The 24,885-nt window shown below is 43.4% G+C and overlaps 3 protein-coding genes across 3 annotated transcripts; 1 reads left to right on the forward strand and 2 right to left on the reverse strand.

Annotated features, from left to right (window-relative positions):
• Nucleotides 1-837: 837 nt before the first annotated feature.
• Nucleotides 838-6,168, reverse strand: LOC146988426 (multifunctional protein ADE2-like). The gene is made up of 9 exons (XM_085773743.1): nucleotides 6,003-6,168; nucleotides 5,720-5,917; nucleotides 3,696-3,874; nucleotides 3,426-3,605; nucleotides 3,192-3,305; nucleotides 3,005-3,088; nucleotides 1,939-2,119; nucleotides 1,691-1,849; nucleotides 838-1,167 (listed from the first exon to the last, which is right to left on the reverse strand). Exons 1-9 carry the CDS (start codon nucleotides 6,016-6,018, stop codon nucleotides 1,001-1,003), a joined length of 1,278 nt encoding a protein of 425 aa, XP_085629869.1. The 5' UTR covers nucleotides 6,019-6,168; the 3' UTR covers nucleotides 838-1,000.
• Nucleotides 6,169-6,216: 48 nt separating this feature from the next.
• ppat (phosphoribosyl pyrophosphate amidotransferase) lies at nucleotides 6,217-24,749 on the forward strand. Its single transcript, XM_085773740.1, has 11 exons — nucleotides 6,217-6,813; nucleotides 20,918-20,984; nucleotides 21,144-21,350; nucleotides 21,483-21,595; nucleotides 21,683-21,828; nucleotides 22,048-22,120; nucleotides 22,576-22,727; nucleotides 22,824-22,951; nucleotides 23,054-23,275; nucleotides 23,552-23,672; nucleotides 24,100-24,749. The coding sequence occupies exons 1-11, from the start codon at nucleotides 6,686-6,688 to the stop codon at nucleotides 24,273-24,275; spliced, it is 1,533 nt and encodes a 510-aa protein (XP_085629866.1). The 5' UTR covers nucleotides 6,217-6,685; the 3' UTR covers nucleotides 24,276-24,749.
• Nucleotides 17,954-20,688, reverse strand: LOC146988428 (uncharacterized). The gene is made up of 4 exons (XM_085773739.1): nucleotides 20,062-20,688; nucleotides 18,925-19,425; nucleotides 18,780-18,839; nucleotides 17,954-18,678 (listed from the first exon to the last, which is right to left on the reverse strand). The coding sequence occupies exons 1-4, from the start codon at nucleotides 20,453-20,455 to the stop codon at nucleotides 18,002-18,004; spliced, it is 1,632 nt and encodes a 543-aa protein (XP_085629865.1). The 5' UTR covers nucleotides 20,456-20,688; the 3' UTR covers nucleotides 17,954-18,001.
• Nucleotides 24,750-24,885: the final 136 nt, after the last annotated feature.

The following is a 24,885-nucleotide window of genomic DNA, read 5'->3' on the forward strand; positions in this document are numbered from 1 at the left end:
TCATTGCTTTGGCTGCAAGAACTGCTGGAACGGATTGAAGAGCCATGAAGATTTGGGGGGGGGGGGGGTTGTCAGTGCGGGCTGTGGGCTCCCTCCTGTGGCTCGGATGAGGTCCTGCAACATAGCTCATAATAAAGATGGTACGATAATGGTTATGATGGGAGCAATAAAGGAAATATTTATGAATTGAGATAGCAGCTCTCTATCTCTGTGCATTAGGTCCTGTATCACTCTGAGGCAGATTCATGCTGAGGCGTTACAGGGGTTTACCAGCACTGAAAATGAGCTGACAATCTGAATTTGTCAAGCAATGTAGTCATTTGTGAAATGTGCATCAAGAAAATACATTTTAAAAATGGGGGCATTATTTGACATTGTATCATGTCGACTGTGTGAGCTTTCTATTATGCATACACACAGGCTGAGCACAGGGAGGATCACCTAAATCTGGGCCATAGCAAATGCCAAGGTCCATAATTCCTCTGCTGCAGCTCAGCCTCACTAACATTTTGAGAAGCAAATAATCAAATTCAAAGAGAATAATAATAGAATAGAATAATTAGTATAAAACATTTTTTTTTTTTTACATTTTGGTACAGAGCCATAGAAGCCATTTCTCTATTCCCAGTGATTTGATCAGCTTCTAACTCAATGTTTATAACTGAAAACAAATACATGAAGTGGCCAAAAAGCCTAATTATTCAATTGAATTATAACATAATTCAACACTGGCATGGTGAAAATAATGGCCAAAAAGCCTAATTATTCCATTGAATTATATTTCTAACGTATTCAACACTGGCATGTTTGGTGAAAATAACAACAACGAGAGCAGAGGTGTTTCACTAAGAAGCTTTTAATTACTTTTTCTCTTTCAATGGAATGACTCGTGTGTGAGAAAGAACATGTAGGTTAGATCTAACAGTAAACAAAAGACAAGGCTTAAACAGACAGTGGAGCCCTAAAGCCACACAGGGTTCAGAAGAGGTCTGGAGCCACTTCAGAGGCTGCAGGCCTGGAGCTTCTTGTCGGCCAGCTTCAGAGACACCCAGGTGTTGAGCATGGAGGCTCTCAGTTTGCACCACACCAGGTGATCGGTCAGGCCGAAGATCTGCGCCGCAAACTGAGCAGCAGCGTCGGGGGAGAGGATTGTAGAGCAGCCAAGACCTGCAGGGGAGAAACAAGAGGATGTCTCAAATACAGCCAAGGTTCGCTGGAATTCAAAAGCTTTACAAATGTTTTTGTAACACTTTCCAGACTGATAAATGGCAATGATTTTGTTTCTTCTTGAATTTTCTTTAGATCGTAGCATGATGTGTTGCTGTTTGAGATCTCTCAGCCTACTTCACTCAAACAGGTTCTATTGAAGTGAGTTCTTGATTCAACAGGTCTGGCAGTGAGCAGGCCTGGGTGTGGATAGTGGAATTGAACTCAGATTTCAAAAAATATTTAGTTATCACAGTAAGTTTACTGTAACAAGGGGGGGCAATTACTTTTTTTTCACACTGAGCCAGGTAGGTTTGGATAGCTGTTTTCCATTAAAAAATAAATCATTTAAAATTTGAATTTTATGTTTACTTGGGTTATCTTTGTCTAATATTAAAATTTGTTTGATGATCTTAAACATTTAAGTGTGACAAATATGCAAAAAAAGTATACATAAAGAATTCAGCACAAGCTAAGAGCCTACCACTCGGCATACGGAGGGATGACCAGACGTCTTGAGCACCCCAGTCTGGAGTGAGGGGGGGGCAGTTGATGACAGGATAAGCCGTGTTTCCCGACATGACGGGGCCGAGGCCGTTGCTTCTGCCGGCCACAGCCACGAACACAGTGGGTACGCCATCGCCTGAGGAGAAGGTGACAGATGTGAGACGAGAGGTGACAGATGTGATCCACTGCAGAGGGATCTGCTGCTTCTAGAGACTAAAATCATACCTTCATATTCTGCTTTGATGCGGAGTGTCTCATCTGGACCTTTGTGTGCCGAGGTGACTCGGAGGATGCAGGGGATCCCATAGGAGGTGCAGGCCTTCTTGATTTTTTCACAGTGGGCCATGTCTGAGGTGGAGCCCATCAGGACCACCACCCGTCCACTGGCCTGGGGCTCCAGCAGCAGCTACACACACAAAACGCTTTTATTGTGAAGACTGGCTCCACTTAAAATGAGACTGACTTTAAGTGAGCAGTGGCCACATGTTAAAGGGATAGTTCAACATTTTGGCAAATTGGCCCATTGCCATAATCCCTATAGTCTTAGTCAGTGCAGCTATTTTTAGAACAGCGCGAGCTGCTCAGAGCTACGCTACGGAGGCTAATGGGATTTCTTGGTTTCCCTCATCAAACTCATCAAATACACAATCCAACAACTACAAAACGCTCTGGTGGACAAGTTGTGACCTGCACGTTCACCACGCTATAACGGAACATTACCAGACAGAGTTGTTTTTGAGGTAAATTCATGCAAAACTGCTGATGCGCGTTCCCGTCGGAGGCAGTTTTTCGGCAACCAGTCTCTGCATTTGCCTCGAAAACAACTCTGTCTCGTAACACTCTGTTATTATCTCATAGCGTTTTGGAGTTGTTGGATTGTGTATTTGATGAGGGAATCGAAGAAATTCCATGAGCCTCCGTAGCGTAGCTCTGAGCAACTTGTGGCTCTGCTCCGCCGTTCTAAAAATAGGTTGCACCGACAATTAAAGGCAACAAACCTACTGCTATGACTATAGGGATTATGGCAATGGGCCAATTTGCCAAAATGTTGAACTATCCCTTTAATATAACTGGATAATGATGGGTATTAAAATCAATACTTATTTAAAAACATACACCAAGACACTTTAAGGATTCTAGTAAAAAAAACTCAACAGAAAAAAAAAAGAACTGAAAAAAAGCAACAAAGCTCAGATAACTAGTTTTCATTGAACCCCGTTAGTAAAACAGTTGATGAAAGGCAAACAAAAGTCAAAGCCCTCTCTGATAACAAAGATTAGGTTCAATGTACCTTGACCCTCTCAGAGACCCACTCAAAGTTCCTCTTCACCATCTGCATGGCCTCAGGGGTGACTTCTTTAAGGTCTCGGTACACCTGAAAACACAGGAAACCATGTTTGTTATTCAGATTTCAGATTTCATCGTTCATCAAAATGTCAAAAATCAAACAGCGGGACAAAAAAGTGAAACCCCCCAACCTGCTTGTCTTTCTGCTGGCTGCGGTCCCCGGCCGGCCACAGCCTCCATGAGTCATTGTCGATCACATCAGCGAGGACGATCTCTTGAGTTTTCACGTTCACGCCAAACTCAATCTAGAGGCGAGGAGGATTATAGTCATTAAACGGGGCTCAAGCAGGGAAGCAATCAAAACACTAAAAAAAAAAAAAAGACACCACATCAACCAGCAGAGGGCGGCACTGCTCTGCCGGTACCTTCATGTCCACCAGCGTGCAGTTCTGAGTGGCCCAGGCCTTCTCCAGGATCTCAAAGATGGCCACGGTGCTGCGGTTCATGATGTCCACCTCACACTGGCCGATGGTCAGCCCGGCCAGGCAGAACTTGGCCTCCAGCAGCTGCTCCTCCGACCACTGAGGGTCGTTGTTGGCGTCATCCTGCACGGAGAGAGCAAACATTTTATTGTCGGGCTGTGTTTTGACATTTTAACTGAGTTGTGACACAGATGGAGGTGATGTCAGACTCACTTTAAAGAACATCTCCATCTTCAGAGGAGAGAAGCGGTAGCCCTCCTTGACTCCAGGGTTTCTCTTGAGGAAGGACCCGGTCGCCACCCGACGACAGACCCACTCGATGGGGATCATCTCACAGTGGGTGGCGATGAAGGCCGTGTCCGAGTGCTGCTTCACAAAGGCCGTCTTAACACCTGGAGAGCAAGGTAGATCAGGGGGGTGTGAACAGAGCATGGGTGCAGATCCCGGGGGGACGGGGGGGACATGTCCCCCCCAATTTCTGAAAAACATGGATTGTCCCCCCCAATAAAAATACCCTAAATTATTCAAAATTGAACAAATGTATTTTCAGACTTCACATTCTTCACATTCTAGATTCATATCAAAAGAAAGGATTGACATGGTGGAACATAATGTTTGACAAATGTATTTCTGACTCCACATTCCACCTCTAGTCTCCTCCACTACGATGCAAATGAATGGGTAGTTTCTTACTCAGACGCTGATGACATCAGCAAGCTTTAAAAAAAAAACGACCCCCTCAATCTTAAGGCTTAATATTTTGATTTTCATCCATATCAATTAATCATGTATGAAGTAGTCCCATACACTGGGAGAAAAGGGAGATGGGGAGAACAATTGGGGATCTGGGAAGGTCGGAGGGAGGCAAAAGATAAGAACGTGAGCAGATATTATATGTCTGAGACCCTTAAAATGATAATTTACTAGTGATACATGCTGTTGGCTGTTTAGGACAAATAAACAAGAAAGGTAAGCACAATAAATAATTCCCTGTGCAGTACTTTATGAATGATATGGCGAGCCTCTACCAAGTTGTTATTTATGGTCGCATGTTATGAGCGGCATACGGGCAAAAAAAGTGTGTCCCCCCCAATCCTGAGATCTGCACCCCTGGAACAGAGCAAAAGAATCTGTAACCAAACATCACCGTGTGTGAACCCTGGAGCACAGAGAGACACCGGCTGTCCAAATCAGCACCGACCAGCATCAACCTGAAGCTAAAGTTAAGTGGGGGGGTGTGGTTGGTCACGTTCTAGTTAATTACGAGCCGCAGCGTTTCAAGTCACAAGACAGTCATTACTAAAGCTCGGTTCACACACGCACACCAGTCATGTGTGGCGTATGGGTCAGAGTTACCCCATTACTACTAAATTAAAACAAGGTGGAGAGTCATTTTGGGATCTGGGTCGTTCTGGACCTGATGTCTTCATTTTTGTGCATAAATCTCTTCCACACGTCGGCCACATGTCGGCTCAGGAATGTTCTCATGGTTTTAATAGAACATGTTAAATGCAGACATCGTGCAAACACACCCGCTTGTACAGGTCTACCTGGAGTCTACCTGGTTGTCACAGCACACAAACTGAAGTTTGCTATGACAAACTGCTAATCAGAGCTAAAACTATTGGGTGATTGATCATCAATAAATAGTTTCAGCAATTTTAACAGAACAAAGGTCTCAAATCAATGTGGTGACTCCAGCTTCTCAAATGTGAATATCTGCTAGTTTTGTTGGACTTTTTGTGGTGATTTTCATTTAAGGCTTGGCAGATTTTAGTTGACAGATAAAAATGAATAAAAAGAACAACAACTGCAACAATTAAATGTTTTAAGATGTTTAAACTGTGGGAAGAAACTCTGTTATCTTAAAGTGGAAACAGAAAAGGTAAATAGGACAAAGGTTGTCCTTGTCTAGAGGACTACACTCACCTCACTGACCTCTTATCCCACTCTGCTGAGGGCAGCCTGGTGATGCTTCAAGAGCCAGCAAAATATATATTTACTTATGGATAAATCTGATTTAAAAACTGACTTCCAATACCAAAGCACGTGTGCAGGTTGGCTGAGGGCGTGTGTGTGTGTGTGTGTGTGTGTGTGTGTGTGTGTGTGTGTGTGTGTGTGTGTGTGTGTGTGTGTGTGTGTGTGTGTGAGGCAGCCGCTGCTTGCAACACACACCTTCACCTGGAAACGATCTCCTCTCTGCTAAATCACTTTTTACTAGTTTTGACTAGATTTACCAGACTCCTGCAGCAGCTTGAACACGCAGCTGGTGGTTTTGTTGGCGATTGCAGCTTTTCCCTCCATCTGATCCTTCCTCACAGCGTTCCCCGCGGTGATCTGGTCTTTGGACTGCACCAGAACCAGTCCGGACTGGTCCACCAGCTCAAAGATCTGCTTCGTTTTGCCCTCATTCAGCTTCTGGCCGATCTTCAACTCTGAAAACACGCACACAGCCACAGTTAAATGCTGCACAACGCACAGAGTTTTCAATGGAGTGGGGGTACGCAGACGGTACTGTACCTGGTGCGGAGGCCATGGCGCAGATCCTGGACAGCTTCGAGCCCTGGGAGACAAAACACACACACGGATCACCCAACTTTGGAGAGGTGGCGAAGTTAGAGGGAGAAAACGTGGGATGGAGTCTATCTTACGTGCTTTGACAACCAATCACATCCCCCAACTGATCCATTCAACCAATCCCAAGGGTACGTTGGTCACCACGTGGTGGGAAGACGCTCCAACTCCAAATATTGAAGGAGACGAACTTTTCAGGATTTATCAACCAAACTATCACATTTTTCCCTCTGTAACGGTGATAGATTCATTGATCAGAAAATTCACCATTACAAACTCAGATTGTTGGAAACTGATTAGTTAACTTTTTTTATCGCGTGCATACCGCGTGTGCGTCGTCAAATCAATATGTTTGATTAAATTAGCAGTGATTCCAGTCGGTGATGTGTGTGTGAGCTGGTAGAGCCGCACACACTCGCTCTCCCTCGCTCCGCTCCGCTCTGACTTCACCGCTTCAGTCATGTCAGCGGACTTCACGTTGTTTTAACGGGACAGTTGTTTTTGTGTAGCGGCACGTGCTCGGTCAATATAGTATCTGGGTGCGCACACGCACGAACGCACGCGCACAGACCGCTCGGTGCAACCGGGCACTGGGAGACTGTTAACGGGACCAGCGGCAGCGGCGGGACATGGAGTTCGAGGAGTCCGGTATCGGGGAGGAGTGCGGGGTTTTCGGCTGCGTGGCCGCCGGAGAGTGGCCCACACAGCTGGAGGTGGCGCAGGTCCTAACCCTGGGACTGGTGGCGTTACAGCACAGGTAAGCAGCGGAGGAGAGGTGTGTGTGTTTTCTAGCGTGACTGTCTCTGAGAAACACCGCGGATAAAGACATTTAGAAACTTTTTTTAAGTTCATATTAGTTAATAATGCCCCCAAATCTGAGTTTCTGCCCTAAAGCGGCTCATGTGGTGACAGAGCCCTGAGGTAAATTAAAGAGCGCATGGATTTCTCAACAGGTCACACATGGACACTGCAGACAACAAGTAGTTCTGTGTCTGCAGACAGTTGGACAACAAACGAATTTTTTTTCCCCCGGTATTTCAGCAGTTTGGGAAAATGTGACAGCATTTTGAGTGTTAAAATACAAAAAAAAAAAAAAAATCATAAAATAAAATAAAATATTCCAAGTGCCGTTTTATTTAACGTAAAGCTCGTTCATAGCACCAACCAGAGGAACACAGGATGGGATGTTTGGTTAAAAATTAGACTAAAAAGTGTCTCTTGTCAGAATATTACCTGATTTATTTTATTGACATGAGGGTTAATTGACTTTAAAAACTTTAAAATAACCTAAAAGACAGAGTTAGGTAGCACTACATAATACGGCCCGCGACTTACAGCGTACCTACCGCTCTCTTGCCGCGTAGGTTGCCGCTTATTTCACACAAGTACTGAGTAACTGCAGCTCACTTTCCCCCCTGTTTCCCCCGTGCATTTACAGTGTAACTAGGCTGCGTCTTAGCGCGTAACTTACATCCTGCTTCACACCAACTTCCACAGAAGTACAGGGTAACTCTCGCTGTTTTACAGTTTAACTAGGCTGCGTCTTGGTACGTAACTCCTGTCCTACTTTACACCAAATTACACAGTAACTCTCGCTCACTCCGCCACTAATTACCCCGCATCTTACAGTATAACTAGGCTGTGTCTTAGAGCGTAACTCCCGTACAATTACGTCCTACTTTCCCTGGACTTACAGTGTAACTCCTGCCAGGTACATTAGAAATTAAATATCTACTGTACAATATGAGCACAGTTGCAATCCATGTTTTCCAAAAGTGTCAGCAGCGACATTTCACCTCTATTTCAGAGATTTATTATTCATTATTTAATTGTATGGTTTGGAATAGGTGAGAAATGGGTATAGAGTGTGGACATTTTCCAATACAGTAACAGGCTGGCTGGTAGCAAACTTACCTCTCTAAAATGCACATCTATGAAAGTCTAGTTCTGTCATCCAAGGGCAAAACACAAACTATACAGTAATACATCCACAATAATGAGTCATTCGGAGAGTTAGAAAATGTTTTTATTATTTATTAACCAGAAAACACATGACACATCCACATCCATGATCATTCATAAACTTTAAGTACAGTAAGTACCCTACTGTAAGTGAGCACTGTTACCCCTCCTTAGTCTGCACCTATACAGTAGCTGTCATGCACCTACACACTACTTGTCTTAGAGTTACCCAGTAAGTAGAGGGTAACGGGCTGTAATATAAAGTAATGGCTGTTACTCCCTCCTTAGTCTGCACCTATACAGTAGCTGTCATGCACCTACACACTACTTGTCTTAGAGTTACCCAGTAAGTAGAGGGTAACGGGCTGTATTATAAAGTAATGGCTGTTACTCCCTCCTTAGTCTGCACCTATACAGTAGCTGTCATGCACCTACACTGTACTTGTCTTAGAGTTACCCAGTAACTAGAGGGTAACGGGCTGTATTATAAAGTAATGGCTGTTACTCCCTCCTTACGCTGCACCTATACAGTAGCTGTCATGCACCTACACACTACTTGTCTTAGAGTTACCCAGTAACTAGAGGGTAACGGGCTGTATTATAAAGTAATGGCTGTTACTCCCTCCTTAGTCTGCACCTACACAGTAGCTGTCATGCACCTACACACTACTTGTCTTAGAGTTACCCAGTAAGTAGAGGGTAACGGGCTGTATTATAAAGTAATGGCTGTTACTCCCTCCTTAGTCTGCACCTATACAGTAGCTGTCATGCACCTACACTGTACTTGTCTTAGAGTTACCCAGTAACTAGAGGGTAACGGGCTGTATTATAAAGTAATGGCTGTTACTCCCTCCTTAGTCTGCACCTATACAGTAGCTGTCATGCACCTACACTGTACTTGTCTTAGAGTTACCCAGTAACTAGAGGGTAACGGGCTGTATTATAAAGTATTCTTTGTTATTCCCTCCTTAGAGTGCAAATACACTGTAATTGTCCTGCAACTACAATGTAGTTGTCCCGGAGTTACCCAGTACCTACAAAGTAGCGGGCTGTATTATAAAGTATTCTTTGTTATTCCCTCCTTAGTGTGCAAATACACTGTAATTGTCCTGCAACTACACTGTAGTTGTCCTGGAGTTACCCAGTACCTTCTACTACAGCTGTAACTACTGTCTAAGTAGAACCAGTAAGTTAGAACACAGTTTGTTTCACGAGATAACATCATCTGAAAGTACAGTAATACAAAGACAAAACTAACTGAAGTGTCCCTGACATCATAAAATAACAGATTTCTACTGGCTTTTGTTATTTACATTAAAGTTCAGTTTTGTTCCTTCTGTTATAAACTGTTTCATTTAGTTTTGATCCATCTGTCTGGTCCTTCTAGGTCTAAAATAGTCAGTCAAGTCAGTTTCATTTGACAAAATGTACTTTCTAAGTTAGAAGAGTCAAGTTGAAAAGATCGTTGTGATACTACTATCACACTGGAGTGTGACACTCAGTAATGGAGACTGGATGGGCTCCTCCATAAAAGGTGATCTTGATCTTGATCCAGCTCCTTGGGTCAAGGCAGAGATCAGGGTCATGGGTGGCGTGCCATCTCCCTCGTCAGGTACCATTTTCATGGCATCTCAAAAACCTCACCTGTGTAGAAACATAATTATATATTGTATCATCAACTTCATCACATAAATGCATCACTGTAAAACAAAGTGAGAAAATTAATAACTTTGAACGGTACAGTTTTTCTCATCATGGAATACTTAATCCCGGTTTTACCTTTCACATCATAAATCATTAGCCTTTTAAACCATAACTTGTAAGCATATTAATCAATTACAAATTATACATATTTTTTTCTTTAACTATTGAGTAAATATTTTAACCATTTAAAAATCTTCAATTTTACAAAATCAATGCTATGACCATACTGTTTCACAACTGTAGGCTGCACCAGTACATTAATGTTACTCTTGACTGTATTCATCATACCACTCATGACCAACAGTAACGTTAGCTAATGGAGTTAATGTGGACAGTAGGGAAAACACACACTATTATCTTTAGCACAAGCTAACATTGCTAGCTGCGTTAGCATAGCTACTTAACTCACCAAGAGGTTGATAACGCGGTCAAACTGCCGTCGCACAGGTCCTCGGTTCATCCCTCTCGTCTCCCGGGGTGTTTGCTCTGTGTTTATATCAACATATCACATCGTAGACATTGCATAATTTCCCTCATTTCTCCACTTCGTCTCCTCCTGTCGTCCCTGGCTGTGTCAACAAGCTCCGTCCTCGCTGTGAGGTGGGACTTTCTACCTTCTCAACAGGCAACCAATGGCAAGTGAGCAGCTTCTGGTCTGACCAATGACAGATGGTCAAATCTGAGAGACTGTGGTTGTCAAATAGGATGAAATAAGTTGTCAATCACAGTCTCTCAGATTTGACCATCTGTCATTGGTCAGACCAGAAGCTGCTCACTTGCCATTGGTTGCCTGTTGAGAAGGTAGAAAGTCCCACCTCACAGCGAGGACGGAGCTTGTTGACACAGCCAGGGACGACAGGAGGAGACGAAGTGGAGAAATGAGGGAAATTATGCAATGTCTACGATGTGATATGTTGATATAAACACAGAGCAAACACCCCGGGAGACGAGAGGGATGAACCGAGGACCTGTGCGACGGCAGTTTGACCGCGTTATCAACCTCTTGGTGAGTTAAGTAGCTATGCTAACGCAGCTAGCAATGTTAGCTTGTGCTAAAGATAATAGTGTGTGTTTTCCCCTGAACCACGCTAACCGGGAACTGTATTTGTGTTAGTACTGTCCACATTAGCTCCATTAGCTAACGTTACTGTTGGTCATGAATGGTATGATGAATACAGTCAAGAGTAACAATAATGTACTGGTGCAGCCTACAGTTGTGAAACAGTATGGTCATAGCATTGATTTTGTAAAATTGAAGATTTTTAAATGGTTAAAATATTTACTCAATAGTTAAAGAAAAAAATATGTATAATTTGTAATTGATTAATATGCTTACAAGTTATGGTTTAAAAGGCTAATGATTTATGATGTGAAAGGTAAAACCGGGATTAAGTACCTATTCCATGATGAGAAAAACTGTACCGTTCAAAGTTATTAATTTTCTCACTTTGTTTTACAGTGATGCATTTATGTGATGAAGTTGATGATACAATATATAATTATGTTTCTACACAGGTGAGGTTTTTGAGATGCCATGAAAATGGTACCTGACGAGGGAGATGGCACGCCACCCATGACCCTGATCTCTGCCTTGACCCAAGGAGCTGGATCAAGATCAAGATCACCTTTTATGGAGGAGCCCATCCAGTCTCCATTACTGAGTGTCACACTCCAGTGTGATAGTAGTATCACAACGATCTTTTCAACTTGACTCTTCTAACTTAGAAAGTACATTTTGTCAAATGAAACTGACTTGACTGACTATTTTAGACCTAGAAGGACCAGACAGATGGATCAAAACTAAATGAAACAGTTTATAACAGAAGGAACAAAACTGAACTTTAATGTAAATAACAAAAGCCAGTAGAAATCTGTTATTTTATGATGTCAGGGACACTTCAGTTAGTTTTGTCTTTGTATTACTGTACTTTCAGATGATGTTATCTCGTGAAACAAACTGTGTTCTAACTTACTGGTTCTACTTAGACAGTAGTTACAGCTGTAGTAGAAGGTACTGGGTAACTCCAGGACAACTACAGTGTAGTTGCAGGACAATTACAGTGTATTTGCACACTAAGGAGGGAATAACAAAGAATACTTTATAATACAGCCCGCTACTTTGTAGGTACTGGGTAACTCCGGGACAACTACATTGTAGTTGCAGGACAATTACAGTGTATTTGCACTCTAAGGAGGGAATAACAAAGAATACTTTATAATACAGCCCGTTACCCTCTAGTTACTGGGTAACTCTAAGACAAGTACAGTGTAGGTGCATGACAGCTACTGTATAGGTGCAGACTAAGGAGGGAGTAACAGCCATTACTTTATAATACAGCCCGTTACCCTCTACTTACTGGGTAACTCTAAGACAAGTACAGTGTAGGTGCATGACAGCTACTGTATAGGTGCAGACTAAGGAGGGAGTAACAGCCATTACTTTATAATACAGCCCGTTACCCTCTAGTTACTGGGTAACTCTAAGACAAGTACAGTGTAGGTGCATGACAGCTACTGTATAGGTGCAGACTAAGGAGGGAGTAACAGCCATTACTTTATAATACAGCCCGTTACCCTCTAGTTACTGGGTAACTCTAAGACAAGTAGTGTGTAGGTGCATGACAGCTACTGTATAGGTTCAGACTAAGGAGGGAGTAACAGCCATTACTTTATAATACAGCCCGTTACCCTCTAGTTACTGGGTAACTCTAAGACAAGTAGTGTGTAGGTGCATGACAGCTACTGTATAGGTGCAGCGTAAGGAGGGAGTAACAGCCATTACTTTATAATACAGCCCGTTACCCTCTAGTTACTGGGTAACTCTAAGACAAGTACAGTGTAGGTGCATGACAGCTACTGTATAGGTGCAGACTAAGGAGGGAGTAACAGCCATTACTTTATAATACAGCCCGTTACCCTCTAGTTACTGGGTAACTCTAAGACAAGTACAGTGTAGGTGCATGACAGCTACTGTATAGGTGCAGACTAAGGAGGGAGTAACAGCCATTACTTTATAATACAGCCCGTTACCCTCTACTTACTGGGTAACTCTAAGACAAGTAGTGTGTAGGTGCATGACAGCTACTGTGTAGGTGCAGACTAAGGAGGGGTAACAGTGCTCACTTACAGTAGGGTACTTACTGTACTTAAAGTTTATGAATGATCATGGATGTGGATGTGTCATGTGTTTTCTGGTTAATAAATAATAAAAACATTTTCTAACTCTCCGAATGACTCATTATTGTGGATGTATTACTGTATAGTTTGTGTTTTGCCCTTGGATGACAGAACTAGACTTTCATAGATGTGCATTTTAGAGAGGTAAGTTTGCTACCAGCCAGCCTGTTACTGTATTGGAAAATGTCCACACTCTATACCCATTTCTCACCTATTCCAAACCATACAATTAAATAATGAATAATAAATCTCTGAAATAGAGGTGAAATGTCGCTGCTGACACTTTTGGAAAACATGGATTGCAACATATTGTACAGTAGACTATTTAATTTCTAATGTACCTGGCAGGAGTTACACTGTAAGTCCGGGGAAAGTAGGACGTAATTGTACGGGAGTTACGCTCTAAGACACAGCCTAGTTATACTGTAAAATGCGGGGTAATTAGTGGCGGAGTGAGCGAGAGTTACTGTGTAATTTGGTGTAAAGTAGGACAGGAGTTACGTACCAAGACGCAGCCAAGTTAAACTGTAAAACAGCGAGAGTTACCCTGTACTTCTGTGGAAGTTGGTGTGAAGCAGGATGTAAGTTACGCGCTAAGACGCAGCCTAGTTACACTGTAAATGCACGGGGGAAACGGGGGAAAGTGAGCTGCAGTTACTCAGTACTTGTGTGAAATAAGCGGCAACCTACGCGGCAAGAGAGCGGTAGGTACGCTGTAAGTCGCGGGCCGTATTATGTAGTGCTACCCAGAGTTACGCCAATACCTTACAGCTATTTTTGTATTTCATCAATTTCATAATTATTTTTTAGATTCATCATTTCGGTCATAAAATGTAAAAATGAATAAAATGATTAATTACTATAAAAAGTACAGTTGTTTCTATTAAATAGTCTTTAGAGCTATGATTAATAAGTTTTTAGTTTATTATTGTTGCATAATTTCTTGTACTATGTCATCAGTATTACCTGTCTCACGTGGGATGGTTTAGAGGAGGCCATTGAACACACTGAATTGATCTTAATGATTGGGATGTGATCCTGCTCTTCTTTACACTGGGCCATGTGTTCAGGAAAGTCAGAGCCAGTGTTCAGTTTTTTCATTGGAGTCTGGAGTTTGGTTTCTGGAGAGAAGAACAGAGGCAGGTTTTTTTTTATTTCACACTATCAATCTTACACCACCCAGATGTTCTTATTTCTAATAAAAAAAACAACTAATTGTGAACATTTGTTTAAATTTATGTTTTAAAAAAAAAAAATACATATATCTTTATGATATTTTTAGAGCATAAAATAGGAAAAACTGTCACAATTTCAATAGGTGGTAGACTAGAACAGTAACATTCTTAACTCAATATAGGCTACTGTATTAAATGAAGACACTTTTTACATCTACATTCACTGACTGATGCCTGCAGATCAGCTTGTTAACGTTATTGCATAGTCGCTCACTTTCTAAGATTGTCTAGCTAACAAGCAAACCACCGACTAGAAAAAAACAGACAATTTACAACATGTTTCACGTGACTGTGAAAATTCTTCAAGGTAGCTATGCAAAGACTCCTGGGCTCATTCGCAGCTCTTCAAGACGTTTCATCTGTCATCCAAAAATCTAGTGCAGAGCTCCACTTGTTTATGGACCCTCCAAGATACACAAGCTGGCAGCCCCACTCAGACCCATCGTCAGCAGCAGCAGTAACTTTGAAACCTCCGACATTGCTAAACCTTTGGCCGCCATCCCAGCTGCGCTGGTTGGCAGCCGTCCATGCCACACCAATGAAGCAAAAATATTTCTTCATTGCCAATGGATAAAAAAACACCTGTTAATTTTAATATGACAGGGAAATGAGATCCAATCACAAGTGGTCAATCAAGCTGCTTGTAAAAGCAGGCATGAACAGACATGACCACTTGTGTTTAGTGAAGGTTAAGTAAAAGAGCACAGCCCTGATATCCATCACATGAGCTGCTCCTGGTGTAGGCACATGGACCACACCATAAAAACACAGGGAGCGGAAGCCCTCTGAGAAAATCAAGGCAAATCTAAGTGAATGGCAACATCAAATTCATTCCAGATGTGGTCAGAGGAAATAGTCTGGTGTTGTCTGAACTGGGCCATGCACATAAAAGAAGACTGAACCTTCAGCTCTGAAGTAGCTACATGGAAAATCCACTCACAGATCAATATTTCCTGTTTGACCCTCACCACCCACTGGAGCAAAGGCTGGGGGTTATCAATCCCCTACACCACTGGGTTCAGAACGTGCACATGGGAATAGAGGGGACAAAAACATATCAGTGAAGCTCTTAAATCACATGGTTATTCAGAGTGGTCCTTTTGTTAAAACAGATCCATAGCAGACAACTGAACAATGTTGTGGTGCTGGAGTATCTGAAGAATTCAGGGGAAGCCTCAATAAAGACAAAGTCCCTGCTCATTTGTAGCCCAGTAACGCTCCGAGACAGAAGCCTGTCCACCCACAGGACTAATCACCCGGACATAATCACAGTAATGAAGTGTACACAGTTCAATACAGCGAGGAATGCACAGACCTGTACACTGGGGAGACAAACAAAGCACATGGTATTTAATAGGTCGAGTCAGGACTCAGCAGTCCTCCTAGATCTGAATGAGATTGACATTTTAGGACTGAAACAGAATCAGACCACAAAGGACAGATGGTTTGAAAGAGGAAAAGACTCTCAAAGACTTAAAGCAGAAGTAAGTGATATATTTGTGTTAATATAAGTCTTAAATAGTTATATCTTCCGACAGAAATCACTTACATAGAGTGTTTGGTCTGAAACACGGGTCTGTCAGTCCCTCTGCTCTGCTCTGAGCCGAGGAGAAAACATTTATCGTATCCTACAGTTTTTATCCAATGAGGAGAGAGAACGGCATGCAGGGCTGTGTGTGCAGCCAAGGAACGCCATGAATGTGGTGACGTAGGGACGAGGACTGTTATGGTGCGTTCAAGGAAACTCGTATTTTTCCGACCGTGAAGTCGTACCAGTTCGATCTGGTACAAGTTCACCGGTCGGAAGTTACAAGTGGCCGTTATAGTGACTTTCACCGGTAAAACAGGTCGGAAAAACACGAGTGGGTTGCCTGAAACGCTACAAAGTCGTAAGTTGTGACTTGAAGCTGTAATTTACGATTTCAAAAGCCTGCCTGGAACGCAGCATTAGCGAAAACGACCGGACCACTTACTTCTGCTTTAAGACTGGAACGACCATCACTTAACAGAGGGGGAAGTTTATGACCACATTGGTCCTGGTCACACCACATGAATCGAAAACAACTCATAGCGTGGTGAATGTGCAGGTCACAACTTGTCCTCAAGAGTGTTTTGGAGTTGTTGGATTGTGTATTTGATGAGTTTGAAGAGGGAAACCAAGAAATCCCATGAGCCTCTGTAGTGTAGCTCTGAGCAGCTCGCGGCTCTGCTCCGCCATTCTAAAAATAGCTTGCACCGACAATTAAAGGTAACGAACCTACTCCTAAAACTATAGGAATTATGGGCCATTTTGCCAAAATGTTGCACTATCCCTTTAACACCCCTCATGGCTCGGTGGACCCTAACAACTCACATGGGACCTCAGTGACTTGTAAGGTGTCAACGCCCCAACAAGAGGTCAAATGCATGAACTCTCTAACCTGTCAGCTAGACCTGAAGAAGCCTCTAGAAGAGACATTAAACATCTTCAAGAACCGCACGCAGTTTCACTTTCCTCTGTAAAGCTCTCAGAGAGGCATGATGTCTATTTGGCTTATTTCTATCCAACAACATAAATACCAACCTGCCTGTTCAGGGATCTGCTGAGAGCTTTGGGAGGCAAGCTACCTTTCTCTTTCACTTTGAGCAATCTAATGGAATATGTAACTAATTGCATTTTAAGAGCACCATTTCTGTAATCTGCAAGGAAATGCATTTTAAAAAGAAACCTCACAACGCTGGTTGTGCCTTTTGTTAGCAGTCACAATGGCACCCTTATCCATAATTTCATTATGAGGCTTCATGGCAAATCACGGGACTGAGACGGAAATTACAAAGCCTTCAGTCAGTGTCATGTGAGATGCAAAGTGATTACAGAGAGAGGCACATTTCAAACCTTGATCCCCGGCTTTCCTCTTCAGTCCTCTGCTTGATGAGTAAGAATCTTCTTTTTCTACCCTGCTCTCAGAGTCTGCAAACAGTATACAGTATGACAAGGTTAGGAGACAGCAGGCCATTGTCTCGACACAGGAAACTGATTTGATGTGTGGTTTAAAGGAAGTTGGACAGATGGATAGTTAAAGAAAAGAAAGAAATATTTTGAAAGCAGCTTTAACCCTGAAGGATAACTTTCAAACCTAAAGGCTGAGACACCACCCAGTTTCATTTGGGGACATGGATAGATCACAGCATTCACAGCATTATAAAACACTGAGCTTCATCTCATTTTACTATGTTTACTTTTTACAGTATTACATCACTAAAATGAAATATAAATTAAATTGTCATCATTTATAATGAACCAATTTTTAATATTCTAAATTAAAACATATATTAAATTTTAAAGGGCCAGTTCACCCAACTTAAAAATGACATGTTTTCACATCGAGTGGTATGCAGGTAACTAAGTTATATGAAACAGCTTTGGAAATCTGTGAGAGGAAAAAATTACATTGCAATGATTGTAACAGACATTGCAACATGAGTAAGTTTTAGTGTCAATTGCAGAAATTGTCACTGATTTAAAAACTGATGTGGATGATGTAGAATACGATTTTGTAGGTTAATGCTTCATTGAAGGATTGTTGGCACAAACTTTACCATTGTCAAATAAACAATCTTTTGTTTGGCAAAGTTGATGCACTTGACCCTGTTATTTTGTTAAAATCTGGACCAACCTTGCTGATAAGTCAATAGGATCCTGTTTGTGGGGCACTAAACATTGAAAAAAGAAACATTGTTTCTATCCTGGAATGCTTGCTATGTGAGATATTTTTTTGTAGCGGTTTTTGATGAACTGACCCTTATAAAAGTTTCATATAATTGCTTGTAGTTTGAGAGGCTGAGGTTGGTGTAAAGTACGAATTTATTTAGCTGATGACAGCACTTTCAGAAGATTTTGGCTTCTCTGCTCCCCATACTATAAAACTTTGAACTGGCTTTCACACTAGACATAAAATGGATAATGATGCTGGGCTCACCCACTAATCTGTGCTGCTGGTCCAAGTGATGCTCCTTAACTACATGAGGCCTCGGTTCTTCAACACTTGGCGGAACGTCAAGGCTTATGGAGGAGACAGAATCAGAGCTACAAGTTCTCTCCTCCATCGCTCCCACCATCGTCGTGGCTGCGTTGGCTTTTGACAAATAGTCCTCACAACCCTCCATCATCGCAAATCCTCCTGAATGTACTTGGTGGTCCGCAGGTCCTGTGGCGTGCGGCGAGCCATTGGTGGTGCGATTCATAATGGCGTCCACCTCGCTGTAGAACCTCATAAGGCGTCTCGGGTCGGTTTCGTCAGTCTTGCCCCTTTGAAGGGAGCGGTAAAGGTACTTGAGGTTTTTGTACTTGGTGTGGCACTGTTTCCAGTCGCGTTCGATGCCCTGCTGCATCAACCTGTTGGAGATCTGAACGAAGATGTCTCTCTTCCTGGTCGAGCTCTCCAGCTGCCTGCACACGTGTTCGTCCGACCAGACTTGTATCAACGCTCTCACCTCCTGGTCGCTCCAGTTCCGACCCGTGTCCGACACCGTGACCACGTGGAACTGGTCAGAGCTGGATGGATCTGTTGGAAGAGCATCCAAAGTGAATAAACATTGATTAAGGACATAGCACGATGGCCTAAACCTACACCGTGAGCTGATCAGATGATTTGATGTTACACACCTGTTACTCTCCATTTTGCCTCCATGTCTCCATCCATGTCGTAGTCATCGCTGGTGTCATCTGGAGATGAAATAAACAGTAGAGGAAGTGACTTGAACAGCTTGGAACACCAAACCACTTTTAGACTATTGGACTGAATACATACCGTCATCAATCTCTATGACAACCTCGCTCTCCGAGGCCGTCGTCTGTGCTGTGTGGCCTGCTGGCGTTTTGGTCCTCCCTGCTGCCGCCTCTCCATCGTACAGCCTCTTCTGCATCTCCACCGAGCCGTTTTCCAGCGCGCCGTCCTGCAGGATGGCCTCCACCTCATCGAAGAACTTCATGTACTTCCCCGGTCCTCCTCCCGCCGCGCTGCCCCCGGCGGCGTGAGCGCTCCTGGCGGTCTTGTAGTCGTACTTCAAGTTCTTGTATTTCGTCCGACACTGCTTCCAGTTGCGCACCACCCCAAAGTTCCTCTGCATCTGACGGGCCATCTCTTGGAAGATGGACTTGTTGCGCAGCGTGCATTTCAAGCGTTCCCGGATGCGCCAGTCGGCCCACACGCACAGCAGCGCTCGCACCTCGTCGTCGGTCCAGTGGCGGCCCCCTTCTTCCGTCACGCTGGGGGTGTACGGAAGAGCTCGGTGGATGCGACTCTTGATTCCTGCACACATGGACACGCACACTATTATCTTTAGATTGATTTAAAGGGACAACGAGGAGTTTTGGAACGCAAAGTGTTTTCACACTACATTTCCCATGAGCCTCCGCACGCATGGTGAAATTCTTGGATGGCGCAAGACGGACGAAAGCGAAAACATTTGCCAAGAATGTTTTTATTCATCAAAAACGAAAGTCGGAGGTTCGAAGACGATCAGATACCGTCATAGTTCCGACCATGAACGGCGATTCGGTAGCGCTATTCCCATGACCCGCGGGGCAGCGTCTGTGAAACCGAAAGTAGGAAATGCCTGGCAAGCCGACCACTAAATAATAATAACAAAATAACAATAAAGACAAAACAATATATTTATCGAAAATGGACCCATTAATAAGTGTGGGTAACGTAGATTCATCCACATTAATATGAGACTTTTCTATAACCAAATACAAACTCCTCGTTGTCCCTTTAAAGAATAAAAATGTTTAATTCAACCGGATGGATTTTTTTTTTTCATCAAACGAAGTTCTTCTTAGTTCAGCCTCAGGCCTAAAGTAGCTCCACTAAAGAAATCCTCTGACTTTAGGTTTAAATACTAAAATGTATTGAGGCCAGAGTTGGGGTTAAACCTACATTTACCTTCCTGCATTGGGATAGTGACTGAGGAAGGGTAGACTCCTCTCTGATTACCCACATCTTCCACCTCTTCCTCCCAGCCCTCCACCGGCCTTGCATCCACTCCTGGGCTGTAGTTTGCTGCTGCTGCGTCAGGCTTCCTGCTCTGAAGTCCCAGGCTCCTGCACTTGGCCTGACACTCCCACCAGCTGCGCACAACACTGAGCCTCCTCAGGCGCTCTGAGATCAACTCAAATGTGGCTCTGCTCTCAGCTACGTGCTGGGCTCCCACCTCGTCCCACACGGACATGAGAGCCAGCACCTCTGCCTCCCCCCACTGCCTCTCCACTGAGCCTTTCTTCTCCTCCACCACCACCTCCATATCACCTCCTCTTTGTCTCTCTGCTCCCTTCTCCATGTTTGAGCTGACCTGGAAACGCTTTCTTTTTCCCCCCAGCCCCGTCTGTCTCTGCTGCCCGGTTCCCTAGGCAACCAGGCGGTTAAGCCTGAAAGCAACGCCTCCATGCAGAAAAGCAGCCTCACCACTGGCTTAAGCTGTGTGCTGAGGGGGCGGGACCAAGTGTAATCCGAGAAGCAGCTTGGTAAATAGGCTGAAACTGCAGCAAGACGACTCCCCCTGCATGGCAGCCACAGAGCAGAGGCAGATGTTCCTGCTTTGTTGCTCCTCATTCCGGCTTTATCATTTTTTTTTCTTCTCTCCAGTCAAACCAGTTTAGTTTGCCGAGAGGCTCACAACACACTAACAATCGAACAAGCTGATTCATATTGAGACTTGCAGAAAAGAGACGAGAGCACTCATCCCACTGATACTCCGACACTGCTGTCATTTACATCTAACTGTGACTGTCTGTTTACTCAGGGGACAGGAAAGTGCTGGGATCGTCACATGTGATGGAGCCAGTCCGCCCACATACGCAGCCCACAAGGTAACAGTAAATCATGAGCAAGAAGCACCTTCACTAATATCAAAGAAACACATGGTTTAAATAAAACATGCAGAGGCACAACACACACGTGTAGATTGTGCAAGTGAAAACACGTCTCACTCTTCTCCTCCTCGTGCATTCTTTTTAATTGTATCTTAGGGGATGGGACTAGTGAGCACTGCTTTCCCACCAGAGGCTCTTCTGAAGCTGCGCTATGGCAACCTTGGCATTTGTCACACACGCTATTCAACGACTGGGATCTCAGAGCTGCAGAACTGCCAGCCCTTTGTGGTGGACACACTGCATGGCAAGATTGCCGTGGCACACAACGGGGAGCTGGTTAATGCTCACGCCCTGAGGAAAAAGGTGAGGGTGACCCCTTGACTAAGATCCGCTCCTTGAAATCAATGAAAAGGATACCAGGAAAGAAAAAGTCAACCTACTGTGTGTGTGTGTGTGTGTGTGTGTGTGTGTGTGTGTGTGTACCTGTATGTTCAGGTGATGCGTCACGGCGTGGGCCTCTCCACCAGCTCAGACAGCGAGCTCATCACCCAGCTGCTGGCGCTGACTCCACCTATGGAGGAGCTGGATGCACCCAACTGGGTCGCCAGGTCGGTGTCATGTCATAATATAACACTGTGTTTAACATGAACCTGTTTCTATACTGTATTTTAATATGAGCTTCTTTTTTGTTTAAGAATTAAAAACCTCATGATGGAGACGCCCACGTCCTACTCACTGTTGGTGATGTACAAAGATGTCATCTACGCCGTGCGTGACCCTTACGGAAATCGACCCCTCTGCATCGGACGGGTTGTCCCCGTCTCTAAACTGCACACCCCAGGTATTATAAACCAGTTGCATCAGGGACACTGTATGTCCTTAACGCAAACAACATGTGTCCCTAAAAGACCTGAACTCCCACTATCTGTAAAGTGGAGGCCTCACTGGAGGTTATCAGAGCTGCAGCCGGAGCGCTTCGTGTCTCCACCGGCCTCTGATTCATCAGAACACACATGTGAGCTGGAGGATGATTAACTTGATTCTCTGTCCCTTTCTTCAGGTGCTGGAGAGGAGGACACTGAGGGGTGGGTGGTGTCATCAGAGTCCTGCAGCTTTCAGTCCATTGGTGCCAAGTATGTATTTACCACTAATATAATATATCCTCTGAGTGTACAGGTCTATCTCAAATGATTAGAATATCATGGAAACATTTATTTGTGTCAGTAATTCAACTCAAGTGAAACTAATACATTATATAGATCCATTACACACAGAATGAAATATTTCATGTCTTTATTTATTTAATTTCTTTTAATTGTAATGATTATGGGTTGCATTTAATGAAGAGCTAAAATTCAGTATCTCAACAAATTTGAATATTAAAAAGACCAATTTAAAAAAGCATTTCTAATATGGAAATGCTGCCCTTCTGAAAAGTATGTCCATGTATATGCAGTACTTGGTTGGAGCTGTTTGACTTGAACTACTGGAAATGGACTTTTCCATGATATTCTGATATATTTATTTAGATGTACCTGTAACTGTAGAACTGGGGCTAAGAAAGGTTTTCCTGTCTCATGGTTCTCAGGTATTACAGAGAGGTCTGCCCTGGAGAGATCGTCCAGATATCCAGACACGGAGTCAAGTCTCTGAGTGTGGTGCCTCGCCCTGAGGGAGACCTCCCTGCCTTCTGCATATTTGAATATGTTTATTTTGCCAGACCAGACTCTATTTTTGAAGGTATTTATTAATTGATTAGCTTTGTAATTGCTTCATTGCATTATATTTGTCACGAGTGAGCTGCGTAATCAGCGTCGTCAAACCTCTGCACCACAGGACAGATGGTCTACACTGTGAGGCAACGCTGCGGTCGACAGTTAGCCATCGAGGCTCCCACCAACGCGGACGTGGTCAGCACCGTGCCGGAGTCGGCGACCCCCGCTGCACTGGGCTACGCTCAGCAGGTCTGTGCTCCAGCTGTATGCTCTGACTGTAAAGAAATGCTGTCACACCACACACCCTCCTCCTCCTCCTCCTCCTCACGGACCTCTGTCCTCCCCTCACAGGCCGGGCTGCCGTACATTGAGGTTTTGTGCAAGAACCGCTACGTGGGGAGAACTTTTATTCAACCCAACACCCGTTTGAGGCAACTGGGAGTCGCCAAGAAGTTCGGAGCTTTGACGGACAATTTCACAGGGAAACGAGTGGTGTTAATTGATGACTCCATTGTCAGAGGGAACACCATCTCCCCCATTATAAAACTGCTGAAGGAAGCTGGTGCAACAGAGGTTTGTTCACTAATGCTCTTTATGGGTGTAGACAGGAGATGACAGGATAAACCAGAGGGGGCCCAGATATAAGATAAAGAACTTTTTTGTGAATAACCAGATAACTCCGACTTTTGATGCCTTCAATAATGATTCATCAAAGTAACCGAGAGATATGTGCTCAGCGAGTACCAGATGAAATCATTAGTCATGGAGATAATCTAATATTATTGAGAAACAATGCTCCTTTGTAAAATAAAGACTGACTTGTATTCATCTGTATTAATTGTGTGACAGGTCCATATCAGAGTGGCCTCACCACCAATCAGGTTCCCTTGTTACATGGGCATCAATATTCCCACCAAGGAGGAGCTGATTGCCAACAAGCCGGAGTTCCAGGACATTGCTGGATACATTGGTAAGTGCTGACACAGTGGTACGTCACTGTCAGTAGTTACATGCTCATTCATCTATTACTCCATGTGCTTAATGTATCAATGCTTTATATTGACTTTTTTTACACTTGACTTCTTCTCTGTCTATCCACTGTTGTACTGCTTTTGCCAAAAAAAGAGAATTTGCAAAAAAAATTGACTTTTTTTTTTATTACAGTATTAGGTTTTCTGGCTTTTCGGTTGAAAAGGGATTAATAGACATGATTTTTGTTATATATCCATGGTTTCTAACGAAATGATAATATTTTCTAGGACACAAAAAACAGTTTGCCTGTTTTGGTTGTGAACCCAACAGCAGATTCACATTTGTTTCTGAATTAGACCTGACATCATCAGAATAAAATGAAAAAGTTGAAATGTGTCCCACTTAACACTTGAACTGTGGCTCAGGTGCGGACAGCGTTCAGTACCTGACAGTGGAGGGCCTGGTGTCAGCTGTGCAGGAGGGCATCGCCTCCCACCAGGAGAAGGACAAGATGATCAGCAGCAGTAACAAGTCCAGCAGGAGAGTGGGCCACTGCACCGCCTGCCTGACTGGGAAATACCCAGTGGAGCTGGAGTGGTAACCACTATGTCAACATCATGGTGCCACTGCAGGAGCCCACATGTTGGTGAAATGTCACTTAGACTGGAGAAAGTGTCTGGAGTTATTCCTACTTGTAGTGATATCAGGAGTTGAACTTGTTGCCTTTGCTGACCTCTAGTGGCGGTAGTGTCACTGATTACAGGTGCACATGACCACACAACACTAACTTTTTGTTTTTGGAAGATTGTTGTTAATGTATTTTCAAACTAGTTTACATGTTTTCACATTCCAAACCTTAACATGAGCATTACATAGAATTTATTGTGTCAGAAAAGCGCACAAGGCTAGTGACCAAAAAGTGATGTTGTCTCTACTTTTCCTAATCTAGTTTACTTTTCTACCTATCTAAAAAATCACTACGGTACTCTTTTGATCTTTTGTTTTTTGGGTCTGACTGGAATCGTTGTTCTCTGAACTTTATAATGCAAAAATTAAATAAAAGTGAAAAATGCACAAGAGTAAAGTGTGTGTGTTTTTTAAAACCCAGAAAAAGCCCTTGGACATTTGAAATACAATTTTATTTGAGGCGATATTACAAGAAATAAATCTTAAGAAGGAACACATCAATAACAGAAACACAAAGATGAAAA

The sequence above is a fragment of the Trachurus japonicus genome, chromosome 4 (assembly GCF_045865225.1).
Source record: "Trachurus japonicus isolate A0001 chromosome 4, Traja_1.0".
NCBI lineage: Eukaryota > Metazoa > Chordata > Actinopteri > Carangiformes > Carangidae > Trachurus > Trachurus japonicus.